This window comes from Lygodium microphyllum, chromosome 15 (genome assembly GCF_053477565.2).
Source record: "Lygodium microphyllum isolate KBCC chromosome 15, Lygodium_microphyllum_v1.1.10, whole genome shotgun sequence".
Classification (NCBI taxonomy): domain Eukaryota; kingdom Viridiplantae; phylum Streptophyta; class Polypodiopsida; order Schizaeales; family Lygodiaceae; genus Lygodium; species Lygodium microphyllum.
The window spans coordinates 28,921,914-28,944,127 of record NC_141149.1 but is presented as its reverse complement, the minus strand read 5'-3'; the positions used below and the strand labels follow the sequence as shown (position 1 = coordinate 28,944,127).

Sequence of the window (22,214 nt, the reverse complement as noted above, 5' to 3'; positions counted from 1 at the left end):
GGACTACATTTGCTGGCCTGTCATCAATATTTCTAGGACGAATTTGACTAGGAAGGGGACCTTGAGTCGCCATGGGGACTTTTGTAAAGAGTGCTTTTAGGGCGTCAAAGGAGGCTTCTGTTGCGAGCTCGTTTTCAGCTTTGATTTTTGCCTTCTCTCTTCTCACGTATCTCTAGACCCGTTCTAACGCTTGCCTCTTTATTGCGTCATAATAGGGGGTTGGCTTCAACCAGTTGTTCTAGACTCAATAGGATAGTGTCAGAGGGGGCTTCAGTCTCTGAGGGATTCTCTGGCCAACATCTCCTCTACTTCCTTCTTTTCAACATCTCTGAATTCAGCTTTCAAACCACTGCAGAGGGGAAGATATTCTGTTCTGAAAGTATCAAAACTCATTCTCCTTAGGATCGTTGTTGCGTTATTATAATAATTCCAGCTTCGGAGGGTTTCAACAGTGTATATTGTGAAAAACACTTTGTCTACCAACTTCTAGTGGGTTGCTAATTCGACAAACAGAAGATTATCAGTGCACCAAGCATCCCATGTATATTGCTGTTGAGCATCCACGAACAAATTCCAACTCTTTTCCTTCTTGTCTTCGTGAACCTCTACAGACCAAGACTCCTGAAGCTTCTTCACAATCTCCCACTTGATGATGTCTGGAAACTTCTCAATGAATGCCAAATCTTCCATGGATGGTCATTCTCTCTGTTTCTGCTTTTCAGTTTGTTCCCAAACAGGTTGCCACCAAGATGCAAGTTTCTACTACTTCAACAGGAAGAGGAAACAGTCCACCACATAGAGCATGCATTTCCGCCATTGTGGGATGAACTTCTTGTGGAAAGTGGCTTTGATAATGAGAAATTCCAACTCTTCAGTGGAAGAAGCAACTTTACAAACATCCGTTGAATTCTTTTCTTCTTGGCAATGCCATTTCCTTCATTTTCAGCCTCTTCTGGTGCTTGTTGATAGCAAGTTTCTTCGGCTGCGCACCAAAAACATGGAGCCCCAAGAGGAACACCAAGGAAAAGGGAATTCTCTTGTAAGAAAATCTATCTTGTAACATCAACAAGCTTTTATTTCATTCTTTTGATCATCAAAACAAAGAAAACAACAATTCTTCACGCAGCACCATAGTAGATATCTCCCACGGATTTGATAGAATCAACCATATTCTCCAACATCTTCGCAAAATCCATCATTATAACAAAGAACACAAAGGAATACACCATCTTTGAATGGAAATCAATCACATATTATTCATCTTCAATGTCTTCATAGTTCTCTCTCTCAATCTCTCATATATAGTTATACTGTTTTGATAGAATTGACTATCTCTGACTCTCTCTCTCTCTCTCTCTCTCTCTCTCTCTCTTATCAATAGTATATCATATCCTCACTACAATACTCTCATAATAACCCTTAATAATCCTTCTTAGGTCGTGGATGCATCTCCCAAGAGGTATGTCTGATATGAAGAGTCACCAGAGCCACTACAGTGTCTTTTCACAGCTCACTACTGTCACTGTCACTTAGTATTCTCTTCAGTCTTCAGCAACTGTTTCTTCCACTTGTTTTAGCTCTTTTGAACTTCGATTCATCCCTTCCAAAAGTTAGAAAACTTTCCCAAAGTCACACATACATTCTACATAACACCTACAGAACAGTCACAGTACAGCACCAGAACAGCTACAATACAGTTACAGTACAGAGACAGAGCAGAGACAGAGGTTCTATAGAGGGTTTACAGAGGGTTACAGAAGGTCATCAAAACCTCATAACTCATACTCAAACCATTCCAAACTCTCAAAAACTATTCAATAAGCTTTCAAAAGATCTCAATCTTCATCAATGATCAATCCATGCTTCATACAGAAGACATACAGAACAAAACAGAAGCTATACAGAAGATATACAGAACCAATCAGAATATCACAGAACATCACAAAACCTCATATCTCCAGTGAGAATCATCATGAACTTCTAAATATAATCAATATCATCCAAAATACTCTCAAATACTTCCCTTACAACCATACATCACTCTAAATCCATAAAAAATCAATCATTCAGACCTCAAAAACAACAAAAATCAGTCCAAAATTCAGTCTTTTTTCACTCTCAACACACTGGGAGATGTGATCTGCCACCTGGCTCTTCACTTCCTCCTGTATCTGTGTTGTTGTCGAGTCTCTTGTGTGAGAAGTATGAAGGAAGAAGGCGTAGTTTGGTCCATCTGGTGGTGCTAGTAAATGGACCTTGCCGCTCCTTGACTTCCGTACCACGAAGATTCCCACCTCCAAGGGTAGTGGGAACTCTACGCGCTCCGCAACTCTCATATAAGACCATGGCTCACTTCGAAAAAACTCCTATGGTAGTAGTTGCATCTGTCTCTGGAAAGTGTGACGAATGGCATGGACGAATGAGCTGGTGGCTGTGTGGGAGGGGGTCACTTGTACTAGGTGGGGACCAGGGGGGTGGTCCGTGGGGGTGAGGGTGGGGAGGGGGGGAATGGAGGGGTGGTGGGGTAATCGCAGGCACGCGGCGAGTGTGGGGGGGGGGGGACCGGTAGCTCTGGAGGGGGGGTTGTGGACTAGGGTGGGGGGAGGGGAGAACCGTGGGGATGGGGAGGTGGGGGATGTGGGCCCTCGGGAGAGGTGGCCTGTGACACCTCCGTAGGGGGTGGATGCGTAGGCCTGTGGTCTTGGCGGGTGGGGTGAGGAGGGGGGGCCGCGCGGTGTTTTGCTGAGGGGGGATGCTCGCCCTCTTGCTCCCTGCTGCCGTGGCTGTCTAAGGGGCTGATTGCAGCCCCCCTGCCATCTCCCTCTCTGTTGTCTTTGGACCTGTGTGAAGCCATCCGCGTCCACCTGTGGGCCTATCGGCGAAGCCACCTTGGCTCCGAAGTGCGTACACTCTACTGCATGATGCTCAAACTCATGGCAACGTAGGCACTGCCCTGGTTGTCGAGTGACAATAACTTGCTACCTGAAGGAGTGTCCACCTGCCTCAATCTCCAGAAACTGTGATATATCCTTTGTCTCTTTTACTGCAACCCGTACCTTTGAGACTCCTGCTGTTGTCACTGCATCTGTGAAGGAGGCGGGAAGAATAGTGCCAAAGAGCCGTTCGATGTCCTCCACTAGCTGGCGATACTCTACCGCCAATCTAGGGAAGAGTAGGGTGACCGGATGTGTGAGGAACCTGTTGTTAAGTGGGAATGCCTCCACTGTGAAGCCACTGTATGAGGGAACCATGTAGATGACCCCCTTCATGGAAGCATAGGGTGAACTGGCCACTAGCTCTCGGGCTATGTCTGCCGAGGTGAGTCGTACCATGAAGATCCCTTGCCCCATGAGAATTGCCTCCATGATTTGCGCAGTGTGGAGTGAAGCCAATTCTGAAGCTGGGCCTTAGATGGGGAGTATCCTATGACTTGACCGAAGATCACTGTTTCTTTTAGCTCCAGCTCTGTTGCACGGACGGCTAAGAGTTGTTCCTTAGAGAGGATGACGTGCAAGGTGTTTGATTGGGGGGCACTCGCAGAATGCGCTGGCGTCTGACCAAAGGTTTCCATTGCGCGTCCCTACTGAGAACGTACCAATCACACTGTTGAATTGCTGGAGGGGGGGGAAGTGTTGTTGCAGATGGAAGGAGCAACAGGGGGGGGGGATTTTCTGTTTTTTGACGATGATGGAGGCACCGGGCGCCACAAACGATATCGTGAAGCTAGAGCTATGCGGGTGAGGAGCCTGGAGTTGTGCGGGTGAGGGGCCTGGAGCTGCAGGGTGAAGGAGATGGGGGATAGCGTGGGAGTTGGGGGGGGGGGCGGGGGGCGTCAGAATGGGGGAGTGCAGAGGGTGGCGGGTCTCGAGCGGCAATCAGAAGCCGCAGCATGGGGAAAGACAGCGCAGGGGCGGAGCCAGGGCGGGGGGGGGGGGGGGGCAGCATGAAGGGGTTGTTGGCGGGGGTAGAAAGAAAGAAAGTAAGAAAGATATATTAACATCTACATAAGGCCAATGTGGCCTATGAGACAAAATCCAGAGTACATCCATGTCTAATGTCATCTCATCAGTAAAGGAAAAGATAACATTACAAATAAGTGGGTGGCCTATGAAACAATACTGAAAATAAGTATACGATGGGACTATACTAGGGTCGAACCATGTGTAGTGTTGTTCCATCGATAGAAAAAAAAGGAAAGGAAAGAAGAACCAGATTTGATAGAACCATGTACAGAAGTGTGGTGGGGACTATGGGCTATAGCTGATCTCAAGATCTGCACATGATCTCAGCTATGATGCGGTCCCTAGTTGCTTCATTGATATGCATGGTAGTGAGTTTGCGGTGTCTCGTGATAATGGCTTTAATCCGACTGTGGTGTGGCCTCCTTGGACGTGGTCTTGGTAGACGGGGTCGTCGTGCTTGACGAAGGGAAATGACTCTATCCAATGTGACTTCACTGTGTGGCCTATAAGGTGTCTGGCGGGATGGCTCTATCTCTGCTAGGCTAGTAGTGTCAGTAGGGTCAGCTCTGTAGAAGTCTGTCAGTGCTCTCTGTGTGTGTCCCTCTGGGTGAGTTGGCCTCCTGTCTCGTAGTAGTGCAGTTCGGCGCCTCTCAAGCTCTTGGAGGAAGAGACCTAGGCATCTCTGGTCCTCGTACTCCATGACACGACGAAGGGGTCCAAATCCATCACGGAAGAGGCAGTGGAACCGTCCTCGTATGTCATAGTATACTGTGCATCTGCATATGTAGTGCTCCTCTGTCTCAAGGTCTCGACCACAAAGCTCGCAAGTCCTATCCTTGCTAGGGTATTTTTCCATCTGCCTGTCTCCATCTGAAGCCTATGTGAGGAGGTGCGAATCTGTCCGATAGCAACCCGTACGCTATGGGAGAGATGGGTGTCCATATATGCTGGCCGAATAGTGAAACCATCATTAGAGGGAGACAAGAAATGACTCCTGTAGAACTCTATCCTCGATCCTAGAGGGAGTGGTGGATGGATCCATTTCCTTGCTGTCTCAATCCTCAAGATATCAGCTCTGATCACCTGGTTCAACTCTGATCGACTGAGAGAAAGTGTAGGGCAGTCAAGGCTATAATCCAAAGGTGGAAGACAGTCAATATCCAAACCATGTAGACTCATCCAAATAGTCATCTGTGAAAACCAACAATTCTTCTTGCCTCATGCTGCTAGTTGTCTAGATGAGGTTAGTACCAATCTAGAGTATCTATGGCGTGGAAGTTCCCATAGTCTGTGCCAAAAGGTCACTTCCCTAAAGAGTGCCTTAGTAACTATAGGTACTGCCCCTGGCTCTGCTTTGACAATTAGATGTGGGGTGGAGGGCTTACTCCTAATCATATGTGCTATCATCATGATCAATGGCCTTCCCATGCTATCCCAACCATCATAATAATCCCTCTCTACTCCAATCTGATCAGTGAGTGGGCTAAGACGCTTGTGGTACAAGCTGCAACCCCATACCTCTGCTCCATATAGTAATGCAGGTGTGACTAGGGTGAACAACCAGAGTTTGGTGCAGGGCTGTTGGAACTGTATGTGAGCACATTGACTCTTGAGTGCCCCTAGTGCTACGTGTCCACGTGCCAGACGTGCCTCTGATGCCCCTCTCAACGAAAAACGTGGGCCAGAGAAGGTGACTCCCAAATAGACATATTTCCTCACATGCTCCAGTACGTCTTCCCCAAATGTGAACTGGTACATAGATCTAGTCACCCATGCTGCTGAAGTATTGAAAACCATGGTTTTGGTCTTCCCAAGGTTCACTGTGAGGTCTTTATCTCTAAAGAAGATGTGCAAAGCATCTAGATGGCATTGCAATCCCTCCAGTGAATCTGAAACGAGAACAATATCATTTGCATACAATAATATTGGTATTAGCACCCCTGCCAGGTTAGCTCCAGCTCCTCCTCCTCATTCTATGTAATCAGACACTTCATCTATGTATAGACCCAAACAATGTGGGTGAAAGTGGACATCCTTGTTTCACTCCTATGGTACTATCAATCCTCTCTAATAGCCCCCCAGGTGCTCGTACATGACCTGTCACTGCCTCATATAATGCATGGACACCCCATCGTATACCCTCTGGTACTCCAATGTCCTGCAATCTCTGCATGATGCGTGTACGAGGCACTGTATCAAAAGCTTTGCGAAAGTCTACAAAGTAACAATAGATCCTCTTGTCTCGGGTTCGACCCTCCTCAATAATGGCTCTAAGTGCAGGAATATGGTCCAGCTTGGTATATCCTCGTCTGAAACGTGCCTGTCCTTGTATCAATGCTGGTGAGCCTATCAAGTAGTCCACAGTACTTGCCCCTCCTTTGTGATTCCAACATGTCAAATTGTCAGATCCTGGCCATTGTGGCAAACCATTAAAGATAGCTAGTCTATGTGCAGTTCCCAAAGTCAATAGGTGTGTCCCATAGGTACTTACTTCTTTATCCTGGGCTCTCCTGCATAGGCCTATTTCATCTATGTTGATCTCTTTGAACATGGCATTATCATGCATATAAAAGTCACTCTGTCTATCTGCAGTGCGTGCATTGAAATCTCCTACTAATAATATGTTCCCAATGCTAGCATATCTCATGATATCCTAATAAAGTACATCAAAGGGAGATCCATCTCGTGTGGCATAGGTAGAATTTGCAAGAGGAAAGTAGCATATTGCGATGAATGTATCCCGTGGACTTCCTGCATGTATCCTAATCCATAAATATACTGCATCATCATCTCTTTTCATTACTTGCGCTATTCCTTTGAGGTCTTCCTGGTATAGTATGGCCACACCTCCAGAGCCCCTAGTGCTTCCTGGTTTTCTAGTTGTTGGATGAAATGCACTTTTCCACCTGTATTCCCGCACGTCGGGTAGTCGGCTACCTTTACATCGGTGTGTTTCTGTGTACATTGCTATATCTATGTTGCGGAAGCTATCTTCAAAGTAACCAACATCCAAGCGTAGGGCTCCATTACAATTCCATATTGACATCTGAAGTGTCTCATAGGCCTCGTACCGTCATGAAGTCCTTTTGTCAGTGATGATGACTCATCCATCCCTATAAACAGCCCACTTTCCCTCTTTGCGAGCCTCCAATACCTTGGGCATGTGTTCTCTGCGATGCGCTATTTGTGTTGAGGCAAGGTCCTCATCCAAATAAATCTTCTCACCCTTGAGGGCTCTCCTCTTGGAGAGGAAGGCCTTTTTTTTCTCTAAGTCTCCAAAGCGAAGAATTAGAGCCTTGGACTTAGAGTCCTCTTTCCCCACTCCAAGCACTGATGATAGGTACGTCTGAAGCCCCAATTTTTTCAGCGAGTGTCTTAGCATCTTCCTGTGGGCTGCTCTTCTCCTCCCATCCTACTACCCGTACATGTAAAACCCTTGCCCGTCTCCTAGCCTCTTCTTCCAAGGTAGCATTCATTACTTTAGTTTTGTTCACTGATGTTCCGTTATTCTGTTTTACTACCTCAATCCATGGGCCGGTTTCTTCTCTCTGCTTCTGTGTTGTCTTTGCCACTTCTGCCCACGAGTGAACCTCCCTTTCACATGCCTTCAAAGCCTCTTTCTCTTTTTGTAATTCTTCTTGCACGTTCATTTCTTTTTTCTTAACTGTACTCAATTCTTCCCTCAGTTCTAAGATTTCAGATTTGTAGGCATCTACAACTTTCAACATTTCAGTTTTCAGCGTGTGCATTCCAGACAACATTTTTGCCTATAAGTCATTCTTAATCTTTATCTGCATGTCTTGCATTTCTGCCCCTTGATTTACCAGTAGTTCGGCTTTGACCTGGTCTCGTATTTCTTTCTCCAATTCTTGTCTCATAATTCGTAGTTGAGAGCGAATCATGAGATGAATTTCTTCGTATTTCTTTTTATTCATGATACGTGAGGTCTTTCCATGCCTGTCAGATGGTGGGGAGACGGTCCAATCACGGACCCTATGGCCATACGTCTTGTGCCGTGTGTTCTTAGAAGGGGTGTAGAGAAAGTGGTAAAATTTTCACCATCCACTGTCTGTGAGACTAAGCAGCTTCATTGCTAGAGCTCCACAATCGAAGAGGAAAATGAAAATAGTTGTTGACCAAGTACTATGCAGCAAGAACTCCCCCAAAACCAAAAACCCAACCCCCCCCGCCCCCGTCCCCGGGAGGCTTCCCAGTTTAAAGAAGTCCAGGTTTTGAAATATTCAATCGGGGGACAGGGACCATGACATGGGCCTATCAGTGCACGACTGCAAATTGTTCTTCCCAATGATGCATGCTGCCACAAGGATGATACCAGGTTCACCTTTCTTTCTGGGAGTTGGGTTGTCTGTATTGCTTTGCTCATTTCGACCATCTGGTTGCACTTCTGGGAAAGTTCCACATGGGGTGTCTACAGGCCACAGCTCCCTCACTTTGCCAGCTTGCAGGGGCACATCAGGAGTTCTTTCACCATTTGTGAAGTGAGCTTTGTAAGCATCAAGGAGGGTAGTGTCTTGCACATCTCCTCTTGCGAGGAGTTGCTCTGCGAGCTTCAGAGCCAGAGGCCGAAACGTAGGAAGTGGTCAACCTCCAAAGGAAACAAGGTTTATCTCTCCTCATTGAATTTGCCATGGCGACTAGTCCAAAGATGTCCAGAGAGAAGGTACTGATAGGCTAGATTGGTAAGAATAGCAAAGTACGAAGAATGCAGAGTGTCTCTGTTGGTAGTCAGCGCTAGGTTATGTTGCAGGGGGCCACATCCAACCATGATGGAGGAGGGAATGGTTCCATCAACATGGGATGTCAGTTGCCATCATGCAGGGAAGGAATGACTTGAGCCTCGTGCTGAAAGGATGAGGGCATGCCTTGTGAGGCCATGTTGGGTCCTTCCCTTAGGGTAGTGGAACCCACCATAGGTGCCACATGACCAAAACCCCTTGGGTCCATCAATAGTAACGGGTAGTTCCTCCGACGAAACTAGCTAAGAGTTCTGTTGGGGGGAAGTCTCAACTGATAGATACACATTTCTTGTCTATAATACTTATCCATAACCTTAAGATGCTATTCCATTTGACATGGGACAGGAATGGGGATGGGAAGAAACTAACATCACCTTCCCTAAACTCAAAAATAGCCATTCTCTATGACTCTGCTCCAATTTATTATCTGATTCTCCTTGAAAATGGATCTTTTGGATGATTAGCTTCTCTTGTGGATAAAGAAGAAAATAAGTCTCTAAGCATTATATAGAACACTATCTGATCCAAATGGCTTCCAAATTGAAAGATATTTCCATTTTTATCTTGGTTATATTACTTACCACCTTAAAGTAGTGTGTTTTATGCTTATAAATAATTCTTCTTGAAGGATATTTTGGATGACTAACTTTTATCATGGGTAAAGCAGAAATGTGGAAAGCTCTAAGAATTATCAAGAACACTATTGAATTGAATAGCTTAAGGTTCTAATATTTTTTAAATCCTTATTGATAGATGTAATAACGCCTCCCACTGAAGCCGAAAAGCATGTACTTTGGCAACTACGCCATGCATTAGTGAACAATCCACATGCACTACCAAGGTTTTTAATGTCTGTTCCATGGAGCACACATCGCTGTGTGAAAGAGACTCACAGGTTTGACTTTAATATGCTTACCTCACATAGAAATTTCTTGATAATATCATACATTAGAAGCATATGCTTTCATGTATGCAGTTTTCAGGAAGTGTGTACATTTATTTTCTTTTATTTCCACTAACACTCTATCCAAGTGCTATAGGAATGAAGCTTGAGTTAAACTTTCAACAACATCCCTCTTTCCAGAAACCATAAGATGGCTGGGTCTTGCATTATACTCTGATCTGGCTTCCTTTCGTAGAATCTATATCTGTTTTGGCAGCATGTATCCTCTAAGCCACCCACTTGCATCCTGAGTGCCTTTCCTCCTGTCTATGAAATGCTGCCAATGAATCTCTAGCAGCCCTCTTTCTCCTGTTCCTAGCCCCCTCTTTGAAAAAAGAGCTGATCTTCTGCATGCATTCATCCAAATCCCTCAGCTGGTCTGCCAGTTGAAAAGGGCATTGCCCCCTATCTCCTGGTAATGACCTCCCTGAGATCCTTATCATGATAAAGGTGAGTTAGGAATCCTGACACTGGTAGTGGTTCCCTTGATTCCCCTCCAAAAGAAGCATGTGCACGCATGTAGTTTTGGATATTGAGTATGCATAGAATAGGACAACGTGCAAGATAGATACTTCTTGAGATCTTTACTTGGAAAGCAGATGTAGAGAAACCACAGAGAGCTCTCAATCCTCTCACATATAGTTCATCTCTTCTATTCACAAATAACATTACACATCAATGTATTTCTAAACAGACTAGTATTGACCATTTCTAAACTTGCAATGGGTTGATCTTCTGTCTCTCCTGGTGGTACCCACATTCTCCCTTTCAGAATTCTTCGTAGACAGCTCCAACAACACTCGTATACTTTAACTGTCTCTCAACTACAGAGCACAGGGAGTGACCAAACCAGCAATACCGTTAGTTGAAAACCTTCATATGTGTGCCGACAAACATGTAGAAGACGTCATCACGGGGAGCGACCAAACCAGCGACACTGTTAGTTGGAAACCTTCAGATGTGTCCACAAACATGTGGAAGAGGTCATCACAGCAAGGCTTTGGACTGCACAACAATTCCAAGTAACGGTGAGAGCACTGTCAAAGTCACTGATGGCAAAACAGCGAGGAGGAGGGAAGGAGCGAGCTAATCTCAGTAGACACCTTTCTTGTTTGAATGGCCCTCAAACAACATGTGCAATTACTAGATGATCAAGAATGAGAGAAACTAATTACTACATGACAAATAACGAGAAAAGGCATAAAGGCATCTAAAGACTGAACTAAAACAGAGACAGAATGACCCAAAGGACCTGCATGAACACCCGACCAGTCACAACTTTGACCAGTGACAAGGATTCCTCTAGTTCTAGTGGGACAATGATCTGATGCCATAGCCCTGAGCATGGCCACAAAATGGAGAATTTCTCCACAAAACCAAAAGGTGAAGAAGTTCCTCTTTGCTCAGACTGTTAGTAAGCCATCATTTTTTTTTTGCACCCGCAATTTCCTAAAATCTTTGCAATGCTTGATAAATGTGCTATTGTGGCTACAAACTTGGACAGAAAAGATATGTAACCATATCTTGGTTACAGTGGTGTAAGCCAAAGTGCAGCCTAATGTAACTTGGTTTATGACATGTTTATGGAGAAGTTTCGGCTATGTTCAAAGATTGACGAGGAAGAATCGGTTATCAGAGCTTTTTTGCAATGGAGGTCTTCTCAAACCACACAATAATTACAGCAAAGTTGGGGATAGGAATATGCCTTGACGATTTGAAAGAAAACACAACAAATGGAAGATAACTGAAAACATAAGTACAAGAGAGAATAATAATTTCTATATACCAAACTGATACAACTTATGGCCGATGGATCTATCCACTTGTGTCCTCCTACAAGCTATGATGTTGATGTAGGTAGATGTTGGATGGAGGGTAGCGAGTGTAGAAGGTGTACCACCCACACAGTTTGATTGACCCAGTGACCAATGTCCAGGTATGTGACATATAGTAATCCAAGGAATATTTTCTTTATCATCACTGATAACTCCTCACCCTGTGTAAAGTACCTTGATATTATACTCGGCTACCTTCATGAACTCTCTCCCACTTGACCCAATGGTCAAAGTCCAGATAGGCCATCTCATAACCATCTAGTCTACAAGGCTAGATCCCTTCCAATGTCTTAACTAGGAAACTGCAAATGTCTAGTTCCCATCAAGGCTTCTCCTCATTTGGGGGATTATGGCATTGAGCATTTGAGCATAATTGAGTAACTAGGAGGTGGCCATTTAAGTGAACTCTTACATGAGGTGATTAAGGGATTATTGATCAAGATTTTCAGATAATGCTCCATTGGTCAATCTCATTGTTAGAGGACTTTGCTTGCCAAGGAGCCATGAAAAAAGCTACTGTGATAGAGTTTTGGGAGCGCTTTTGGAGGGCCACTATACCATAATATTTGACAAATTTTCTCAAAGATAGAAGCCAAAGATCATGGATGGCCTTTGTGGCTAGGCTCATAGCTGCATTATTTAAGTTTTGAGATGCTTTTCTTCTTGTTTCATGAAATAGCCCTGTTTACTGTTTTCTAGACATGGGTAGGGGACTAAATAAACAAGGATATTTTCCACACGTCTTATGCCCGCCATAGAGGGTGTGAAGAGATTCGGTAGAGTAGATGGATCCTTAGCACTAGGGACTCAAGAGGTTGGGTAGGTGGCCACATATTATTATACCTCCTTGCTAGGATCCATGACTAGACCTCCAAGTTTTGAGAGAGACAAAGGGACTATGTGGCAAAGTATCAAGAGATTGGTCACGTTGAGTATGAGTAGAATTTTGATGGTCCCTTTGTAGAGAAGGAGCTTGTTGATGCTTTATTAGCCTTGCCCTTTGGGACTTACCCACGGAATGATGGATTGGACAGGACTTTCTCCTTGAGCTTCTAGGACTTATAGCACTTCTTGCAACATTTGAGAAGATTATGACGTTGGGAGATATACTATAGAGGTTGTCTAAGGGATTGATTGACCTCATTCCAAAAGGAAGCATAGACATATTTGAGATTACTTACTTGAGACCGATCACTTTGCTTAGAATGGCATAAAAGATCCTTGCTAAATCAATGAGTCTTAGGCTCTTTCTCATCATGCCATACCTCATCCACCCTACCCAAATCAGTTTTGTTTAGGAGCAAAGAATCCTAGACCTTTCTGGGAATCCTCAGCTCTTGCATGACCAAATAGGCAAGACCTCATTGTGTTACTTCTCAATTTTGAGAAGGCTTATAACCAAGTTGATTAGGAGTTAGTAGACAGCACCCTATGGAGGATGGGTTTTCTCGCATAGTGGGTCGTCAAAGGTAGTTAGCTTCTTATTAGTGATTCCAAAGGTGACACGTCACACATTTAGCATTTACAGACTCCCCCTTGCACCTCTTCTTTTTCTATTTGTAGTAGAGGCCATGAGATCTTTTCTAAAGGAAATATCTACAAGTATTCATGACAATTGTTTGATGTAGAGTTTGTAGATGGCACAATTATTTACTTGGATGGGGATGAGGAAAACTTCAAGGTCTTTGTAGCTACCATGGAGGTTTTCTATAGAGCCTTCATAGTTCTTATCAATTGGCACAAATCCTAAGGATTTTGGGTGTGAGACACTCAATAGACAAAATAGAGATATGATGGAGAGCATTAGGGAGGTCGTCCCTTAGAGTAGAGGATTGACATGTATACTTCTTAAACATGGATTGGACTCTTCACTAGAGGGGATATACTTCTCGTAGTGGTGGCTACAAGTGGAGAGAAAGTTTTTATTTTCTTAGTACATACATGAGGATGGAAGAGTCAAGAGAGAGGACTTGGATTATAAGAGTTGAGAGGATGCTCTCGTTTTTTTACCAAACTTGATAGTTAGACCTATACCATGAGACATGGATGATGGATGGCTTCAGGTATTGGGAAAGAAGGAGACTCTAGTGGGATGTTGGAAAATTCACATTTCTACAATATCTTGAATAACTCATTAATGAGTCTATTTACCTGCAGCTAAAGCTCTTGCCGTCGTGTGCGCTGCTGCTCCGCTCGCCACCGTTCCTGCTCTCCCCCCCCCCCCCCCACCCACTGCTCGTAGCCTTCTCCCTTGCCTCTGCCTCTGCCTCACCCACACCCACTTGCTTTTCACCTTCCACCAGCTCTCCCTCCACCTGAACCCGCCCCTCTTCTTTCGCCTGTTGGCATGATCCCCCTGCCTTCCTGTCATAGATTGAAAAAGGGAAAAACTGAATGGTGCTTAACTAAAACTACACACCATTAGGACAGACAAATAGTCACAAGCTAGACTATGGTGGTGTCCAACACTTCCCTAAAACAACACCCCCCCACCCCCACCTCCTCCTCGCCATCGGCCCTCCTCCCCTCCAGTTGCTCCCTTCCTCTGCAGCAACATTCCCCCCTTGATAGCGCAACAACGGGAGTGGTAGGTCCTCAGCAGGGACATGCGATGGAAACCTCTGGTCAGATGCCGGTGCATTCTACGAGTGCCCCCCAGTCAAATAGCTTGTGCATCATCCTTTATGAGGAACAGCTGTTGGCCGTCCGGGCCGCAGAGTTGGAGCTGAAAGAAACAAGGATCTTTGGTCAAGTCATTGGACACTCCCCATCGACGGCCCAGCTACGGAATTGGCTCCACTCCATGCTGCGCATTGGTACAGTGCAGATCAAGGAGGTAGTCCTCATGGGCAGAGGGATCTTCATGGTTCAACTCCCCTCTGCAGACGCAGCCCGTGAGTTAGTGGAGAGCTCGCCCTATGTCTCCACGAAGGGGGTTATCTACATGGTTTCCTGGTATAGCGGCTTCATAGTGGAGTCTTTTGCACTCCACAACAGTTTTCTCAGACACCTAGTCACCCTACTTTTCCTTAGACTGGCAGTAGAGTACCGCCAGTTAGTGGAGGACTTTGGACGGCTCTTTGGCATAGTTCTTCCTGCTTCCTTCACGGATGCAGTGACAGCTCTGCAGGAGTCCCAAAGGTACGAGTGGCTGTGAAAGACACAAAAAGCATACCAAAGTTCCTGGAGATTGAGGCTGGAGGTCACTCCTTTAGGTAGCAGGTCATTGTGACTAGGCAACCAGGGCAATGCTTGCGATGCCATGACTTTGGGCATCAGGTAGCAGATTGTACATGTTTTGGGGCCAAGGCGGCTCCGTCGATAGGCCCACAGGTGGACGCCGACGGCTTCACATGGGTCTAGAGTCGACAGAGAGGGAGATGGTATGGGGGGCCACAGACAGCTCCTCAAACCTAGCCTCGATAGCAAGGAGTAGGGAGTAGGAGGGCGAGCAACGCCCCCTCAGCAGAGCACTCCGCAACCCTCCCCTACCCACCCCACCCGACAGGACCGCAGTCCCCCGCATCCATCACCTGCACCACAGACTACCTCACCTGAGATCCCACAGGCCCCCCCCAACCGACACATACCTTCAACCATCCCTCCATCCCCTGACCCCCCTCTTCCTCCCCACCACGTCCCTTGCCAAGCACCCCCCTTGATCCGCACCCGGTTCAAGTGATCCCCCCCAGACCCACCCCCCCTTCTCCTAGAGGTGGTGAAGAGCCACACACGCCTACATCCTCCTTGTGCCAGCAGTGCTCCCCCTCCTACACAGCCACTAGCTCATCTGCCCCTACCGCCCGTCACACTTTCCTGAGAGAGGCACAGTTGTTTCCACAGGAGTTCTTCCGCAGTGGCCCATGGTTCTACCTGAGAGTTGTGGAGTGCGGAGAGTTTGTAAGTCAAGGAGGGGCAAGGTCCATCTACTAGCACCACCGGATGGACCAAACTATGCTTTTTTCCTTTAGTCCTCTTACTCAGAGGATTGGACAACAACATAGATAGAGGAGGAGCTGAAGAGTCGGGTGGCGGACCACACCTCCCAGTGGATGGGAGAAGAAGGACTAGCACTGTTTGCACAACAGTGGCCTGGTTGCATGATGGACATTAACTGGTGGGCTGGTGCCAAGGTTCCACACTTGAGCATTATCTTCCGAGCCCCTCCACAATGGAGAGCTCCACGGGATGTGATTGAGTGGCCCCTAGCACAAGCGGCCCATTTCTACCAATGTACAGAGTCACGACTCTTAGCATGGTTGATAGATGCATTGGTAGTACCATTTGGAGCATCTATCACCGCTATGGTGCGGCCACCATGGGGGACTGGAATTTGCTGTCCAGACCGGCAGCAAAGCGTACTTGCATGCCCTTTAGTTTTTCCTCTTCATCAGCAGCCTCCACACCGAACAGATGCGTGTTGTTCAGTTAGTCACAGGTTTCCCCATGAGCTTACACCTTGCATCCTTGAATGTGAATAGTCTCCACTACAGTGGGGCACGTGGTTCCAGGAAGTTGATTGTTTGGCAAGAGCTGCAACCTGCCCTTGCCGGACGGATCGACATCTTACTTCTACAGGAGTACAAGCTCACTCCCACCCAGGCCCAATGGGTAGGGAAGGTACTACCGGGCAGCTTGCACACTTACTGGGAGCACACCATAGGTGCCCATGGCAGGAGTGGAGGCGTATGCACCTCTATTGGCCCGAGTCTCACCGCCTGTGTTTGAGACCACGGGACAATAGTGGCAGGGAGGGTTCTATGGATCAGATTGGATATTGGGGACTTGTGCCTTGGAGTCCTCAATGTCTATGCCCCTACGGAGGGTAGGACACGCAACAGGTTCTGGGTGGAGATCGCGGATGGACTCCCAGAGGTGGACTCCTGGATCGTTGGAGGAGACTTCAACAATGTGGAGGGTTTGGAAGACCAGCAGGGTAGAGGTAGAAACTACCAGGGCATGGTTGGGGGGGAGCAGGAGGCATGGAAGGTCTTTCTACTAGCAGTAGGAGCATGCGATGCCTGGAGAGACCCTGCCTTCCACAGGAAGGAAAGGTCGCTGGACTTCTCTTGGGGATACAGGTAGCTAGGTGGAGTCTTGCTAGAGCGGTTGGATAGGTTTTATGTGGGAGAGTGGGGAGGCTCTCATGGAGGCTAGATTGAGCAGGGAGTGGGCACCACATTGTCGATCATTGCCCGGTTATCCTGACCCTTGAACCCCCAACATCTGCCCTAGACACACGATCGTGCCGGATCCCTAACTCGAGCTATAGGAGGGAGGAGGTGATGAGACAAATAGAGTAGATTTGGACCAGGGAGTGGGGTAGGAGGGACCGGATCACAAAGGAGGTTGCAGAGGACCTAGACGAGTGGAGCAGAATCTGCCAAGAGGCAGCTATAGAGGCCAAGCAATAGAGCTGGGAGAAGAGAGCACTCCGGTGGGGCCTTGCAGCTACGAAGAGATTATTACAGAAGGCTCTAGGGGATCCCAACCCCACGTATAGGAGGTGCGAGCGCGAGCAGGCATTGATGGCATTGAGGATAGGCGTTCGGAGTTCTCTTTCTGTACCTCAACAGCCTTTTGGGCGCGAAAGGGGGACACGATGTGCGGGGAGTTTTTCCAGGTGCACCAGCCTCGCACCGCATGAGAGCAGATACGCATCCTTTGGGATCAGTATGAGAGGACTTATTCTAGCTCAGACAAGGTGATGGAGATTGCCACTGGCTGCTACAGACGCCTTTTCTAGCAGGAGAGAGCCTGAGCTGAGGACAAGGATGTAGATAGTAGGCCTGGGATCACATCTGGTTGGAGACTGGGTTGGAGCTTTCCCACTGGAGACCAATCACATTATTGTTAGTGGCCTATAAGGCACTGGCAAAGATGATTGGTAGGCAACTACGCCTCGTGCTTCCAGATATCATCAATGACACATAGACAAGCTTTGTCTAGGATAGGAGCATCCTGGACAATGTATTCACCTTCTGTGAGGCCACAAAGTGGGCTTAACACAGTGGGCAGAGACTGACCATACTACTCTTAGATTTGGAGAAAGTTTACGACAGGGTGGATTGGGATTTCCGGGAGGGCACCATGGCAAGGTTGGGTTTCCCCAGGCTTGGATTTGCAGGGTCTTTGCTCTTTATAGATCAGCCACCAGCAAGGTTCTCATAGGTGGCAGGCGAGGGGTGGAGTTTTGACTAGAGAAATCGGTCTGACAGGGCTGCCCCCTGGCCACGTACCTGTTGCTACACTTTGTAGAGGCGATGTCTCATTTCCTTAGGTCACGTGTGAGCGGATTATGCGGCCTCTGACTTCCCGTTAGAGACGAGACTGAGTTGTTAGACTCAGAGTATGCAGATGATACAACACTCTACATAGAGGACAATGAGTTGATGCTAGAGAGAGTGAGGCTAGATCTTGAGGTATTAAGTTCTGTAGTGGGAGCGAAAATCAACTGGCAAAAGTCAGTTGGTTTCCTCACAGACCTTGACTCTAACATGGAGTGGGGCGTCCACCTGGGATTTAGATGGTTGAGCAAAAGGCAGACGGTCCGTTACCTAGGGTTCCAGGTGGGACTCAACATCACTCCGGCCCAGCAGTTTCTTCCAATCCTCGATTCTATTCATAGGAAACTGACCTACTGGAGCACAGTGGGTCTCTCACTAGCATGCCGAGCCTTGGTGGTTAACCAGGTCCTCCTAGTGACGGATTGGTACATCACCTTGTGTTGGTGCTTCTCTTGATCCTGTGTAGTTCAGCTTCGTTGGCTAGTACAGAATTTCCTTTGGTCCGGGTCAGACGGCTCCAGGGATTCCAGGGCCAAGGTGGCGTGGGTGACCATCGTATGGCATCGATCAGAGGGAGGCGTGGGGATCATAGACCTAGAGTACCAGAGGATGGCCCTCTTGGGCAAGCTAGTTGTCCACGGCCTCACACCAGGAGGGCACACATGGAAGGTCCTATTGCAGGAGAATCTTCAGGACTGTACACTGAGACTTGGCGGTGAGTGGAGGCCGTCCCTGAGATGGATCTTCACGTCAGCCCAGATCACTCTGCCTAGATCACCTTTCCTACGTAGCTTGCTGCGCATGTGGTAGGGCCTCTGTAAGGCCCTAATCCAGTTCCCCCCAGGTTGCAAGGAGGAGATAGATCGTTAGTCGGTGATCTGGAACCCCCAGGTTAAAGATCGTGAAGGGGCACAGATTGGCGATCGCCCCCACATCAAGTGGATTGGTTGGGAGGCTCGGCCCTACTCGTACCTTTAGGACATGGCGGGAGGTGTACAGGATGGTGGACGAGGAGGTGCTGCAGCGAGTATCAGGCTGCCAGAGAGGAGTGGAGTTGAGGAGAAGGGAGATAGACACAACAATACTTGAGGAGTGCCTTGCTTCCCCGAGACGATAGACGATAGAGCCCGGGGAGGTATGGGCTGCTAGGTTTTCACTAGCAGGCATCCCCCTACAGGTGATAGGTAGAGGGGGCAGCGCTCCACCTGGGATCCTCTTGACCGTATAGGAGGGGGGGTGTCTGGCCCTTGACAGAGGGCAGTAGGATAAGGGGATAGCTACCCTTTCATGGAGGAGGATACGGGTGATTGGCTTGCAGGGGAAGACATGACGACTGGACCCTTTTGTCTTCTGGCAAGAGCTCAGTGAGTGGCGCCTCTGGATCTAGGAGAGAAGGCCACTTGATGAGCTGGAGTGGGACTCGGGAGAGTGGCTATGGCCGGCTATAGCGGTCGCCAAGAAGCCACCAAGGTTCCTGGAGTACACCGCCAGGATTGGTAGACATGTAATGATGCAGGAGGATGTGGATTGGGCGCTGTCACATAGCAGGCATTGGGCGGAACACGGGATCACAGAGCCTTTTCGACGGACCTTTTGGCGCCGCCTATGGGATAGTTGGAGGCCGAGGATTGTATCATATTTCTTATGGTTGGTGGCACATGGAGGCTTGGCGGTGGGAAGTTGGCTTGCCTGGATATAGGAGGGAGGTTGTATGTGCTACATACAACAGTCTCTAGAAACACCAAAGCACTGCCTTCGGTTGTGTGAGGCGGCGTAGCTCGTGTGGAGAGGTGCATGCCGCATCCTTCGCTGTATAGCACCCAGCCTTGGATGTATCTCATGGGGAGCTTTTTGCTGGCAGGTAGTCAGCCAGGGCCGTCACCATCTCTATGAGGCCGGGATGTAGGACACGATATTCATTATCGAGGCAAGGTCATGCGCAGTGGTCGGTTTGGAGGCTCTACCCATCTGCAAGGTACTGGAGCCCACAACAAACCACTCTGAGGTATGGGAGATCATAGAGAGTCTTGCTGGATGGCATATCTGGAAGGCACGGTGTCAGGTGGCTTTCGCTGGAGAGAGACTCTCAGCACAAGCGACCTTATCAGAGCTCTGGACCTCCATAATCCACTCTCTCCGTGGCTAATGGGATCAGGTGCAGGGCGAATCTAGGGCTTGTGAAGAGCTCCGATGTCATTTCATGCGCACTTGGGGCGGCGAGGACGTGTTTTTCGTGATGCAGGTAGGCTTCCCCGGATGGCGATACACCCCCCCCTCCATGGTTTCTTGCCCCCATTCCCCCCATACCGCCTTGGGAGGCTTGTATACATGATGTACTTGTGACTTTCATCAGCTGTAGCTAGTCTGTTCAGCATGAGCACTCCATTGTAATCAGTTTTTCTGAGTAATATAATCAGCCACTTTTTACTTGCAAAAAAAAGTGGGATGTTGGGGAGTGGTTTTGGAGAGATCCATTCGCAAAGGCAGTTAGGGATGGTCCTTTTTTTGGATACACCTGTAGAATGGAGGAGGATCTAGATGAGGAGGATCAGAGTGATGCTAGTGGTGACTCAGCATTAGATTGCACAAAGTATCTCACCATCTTTGCTTGCTGATTTCTGGAGGTTTGAGGACAGCTTTAGACCTAGAAAGATTTTACTCTTCCTGTGGTTACTAGCTTACATGAGGTGTCTCATGGCAATGCAATGTCTCTGATTGTGACATGGGGAACAGTTTCTTGGGTCATGAATAGAGGCATAGCCTGCATGTATGAGGATGTACAAGGGTGTCATGCTACCTTGTTTGGGAGAAGATTTGGAGCAAGGTTACCATGCCAAGGTTTTCACAAACATGGACTCAAGGACTCTGTGCTAGACACAAGCTCACAATTAGTACTATTGCTTGGTATGTATGGACCACTAGATGCACCCATGTTATAGACTTATTGGACATGTACACTACAAGAATTCTCTCCAAGATTTATATAGAGATTGCCTATATTTTTCATGGCAAATGGGACATGCTACAAGGTGGTTTGAAACGAAGGAAATATCATAGAGGTTGAGTCAACTGGAGAGGAGAGAGGTATGAGGTGGAGTGTGATGGAGCAGAGTGAGATAGAGTGAAGAGAAAATGAGAACTACATAGGGTGAAGAGCAAAAAGAAAGTATGTTGCCCTTTCTATCAAAGAAGAGGGCAAGAGACAAAATTCTTTGTTTGATAAAGAGGGCAAGAGAAAAAAATTTTCACTTGATAAAGAGGGAAAGATTAAAAAAAACATTCATCCTTTTCTTTTTTTTACATCACACATCCTTAAAAAAAAAAAAAAACGTAATCTCTCTCTAGAAACCCTCTATGAGTCTATTTGACTCCACAATGTTTTGCAGATATCTTTGGAGCAAAAAATCTGTGTAGAACTATGGACCCAGAAAATTCTCGGAGAAAAATCTCTACGAAGAATGTGGTCCTAGAAAGTCTTTGGAGTGAAGTTGGAAAGTTTCCAGAGATATCACTACCCTTGCAGATTTCTAGAAGATATTGGAGGAGAGTTTCAGACCAAGAAAGATCTCAATTTTTCTTTGTTTACTAGCATACAGGAGTTTAGCATCTAGCACATGGCTTAACTATGGTAGAGAGTCTTTTTCTTAAGCTAGATGTGGGCAACAGGACGAGACACAAAGACATTGCATATGGGATTTTCCAAAACAGCTCACGAGCCTCGAAGGAGCACTTAGGAAGGTGTTTCATGGCACGGGTGACTCTACGATTGCTACATGGGGAAAGGTTGCAGGGCACAGCTTGTGGATATTGTTGAGAAACCACTTTTTTAATTTACACACTTCAGTTAGGGTTTCGCATTAAGAGCCCCAAAAAGGGCTAGTGTCCACATTCTGGTCATTTTTTCAGTGGGTGCCCACACAGTGGGGCACCACCCTAGATAGCTTATGCCTATAAATAGGCAGTCACTCCATTCATTCTACACCACCCTATGTCATCCTACTTGGTGTCACCCCACTCTGGCATCAATTTTTGCAGCCCTAGATACCTTTGTTTTTGGGTTGACCAGCCTTCACCAGTTGCGTTTATCCTCCTGGTGGCTGTCTCTTCATCTGGTGTCATCATCCATCCCTTGGCATCACCATCTGGGTTGCTCTCCTTGTGTTTGATAGCTCCGATACACTCTGGGATTTGTGTTTTGCTGCCCAAGCCACTCCCTGGCATTTGAGGAACATTTGGTAATCATCCTTTTCATCTCTGATGGCATCAAAGGATTGCAAATTGCTCCCTCAACAGCTATCCTTCACTTTCTAGTAATTACTTAGATAGCCCACTACCTGGAGGACTATGTTTTGCTCCCTTCATTGTGCAGATTGTCACAGGTATTGCTGCCTGATTTAGATAGGACAGTGCAATTATCTTCTGAGCTTCGG

General features: G+C 47.1%; 1 protein-coding gene across 3 annotated transcripts in view; it reads left to right on the top strand.

Annotated features, from left to right (window-relative positions):
* Positions 1-22,214, top strand: part of LOC148024382 (uncharacterized) — a 258,793-nt gene that overhangs the window by 123,388 nt on the left and 113,191 nt on the right. For all 3 annotated transcript variants that reach the window (XR_015693300.1, XR_015693299.1, XM_087694028.1), the window contains one exon: positions 9,473-9,614. Coding sequence is in view for 1 of the 3 variants with exons in the window: in XM_087694028.1 (XP_087550154.1) it covers positions 9,473-9,614 (142 nt within the window). In the remaining 2 variants the exon portion in view is untranslated. The remainder of the gene's footprint in view (positions 1-9,472; positions 9,615-22,214) is intronic.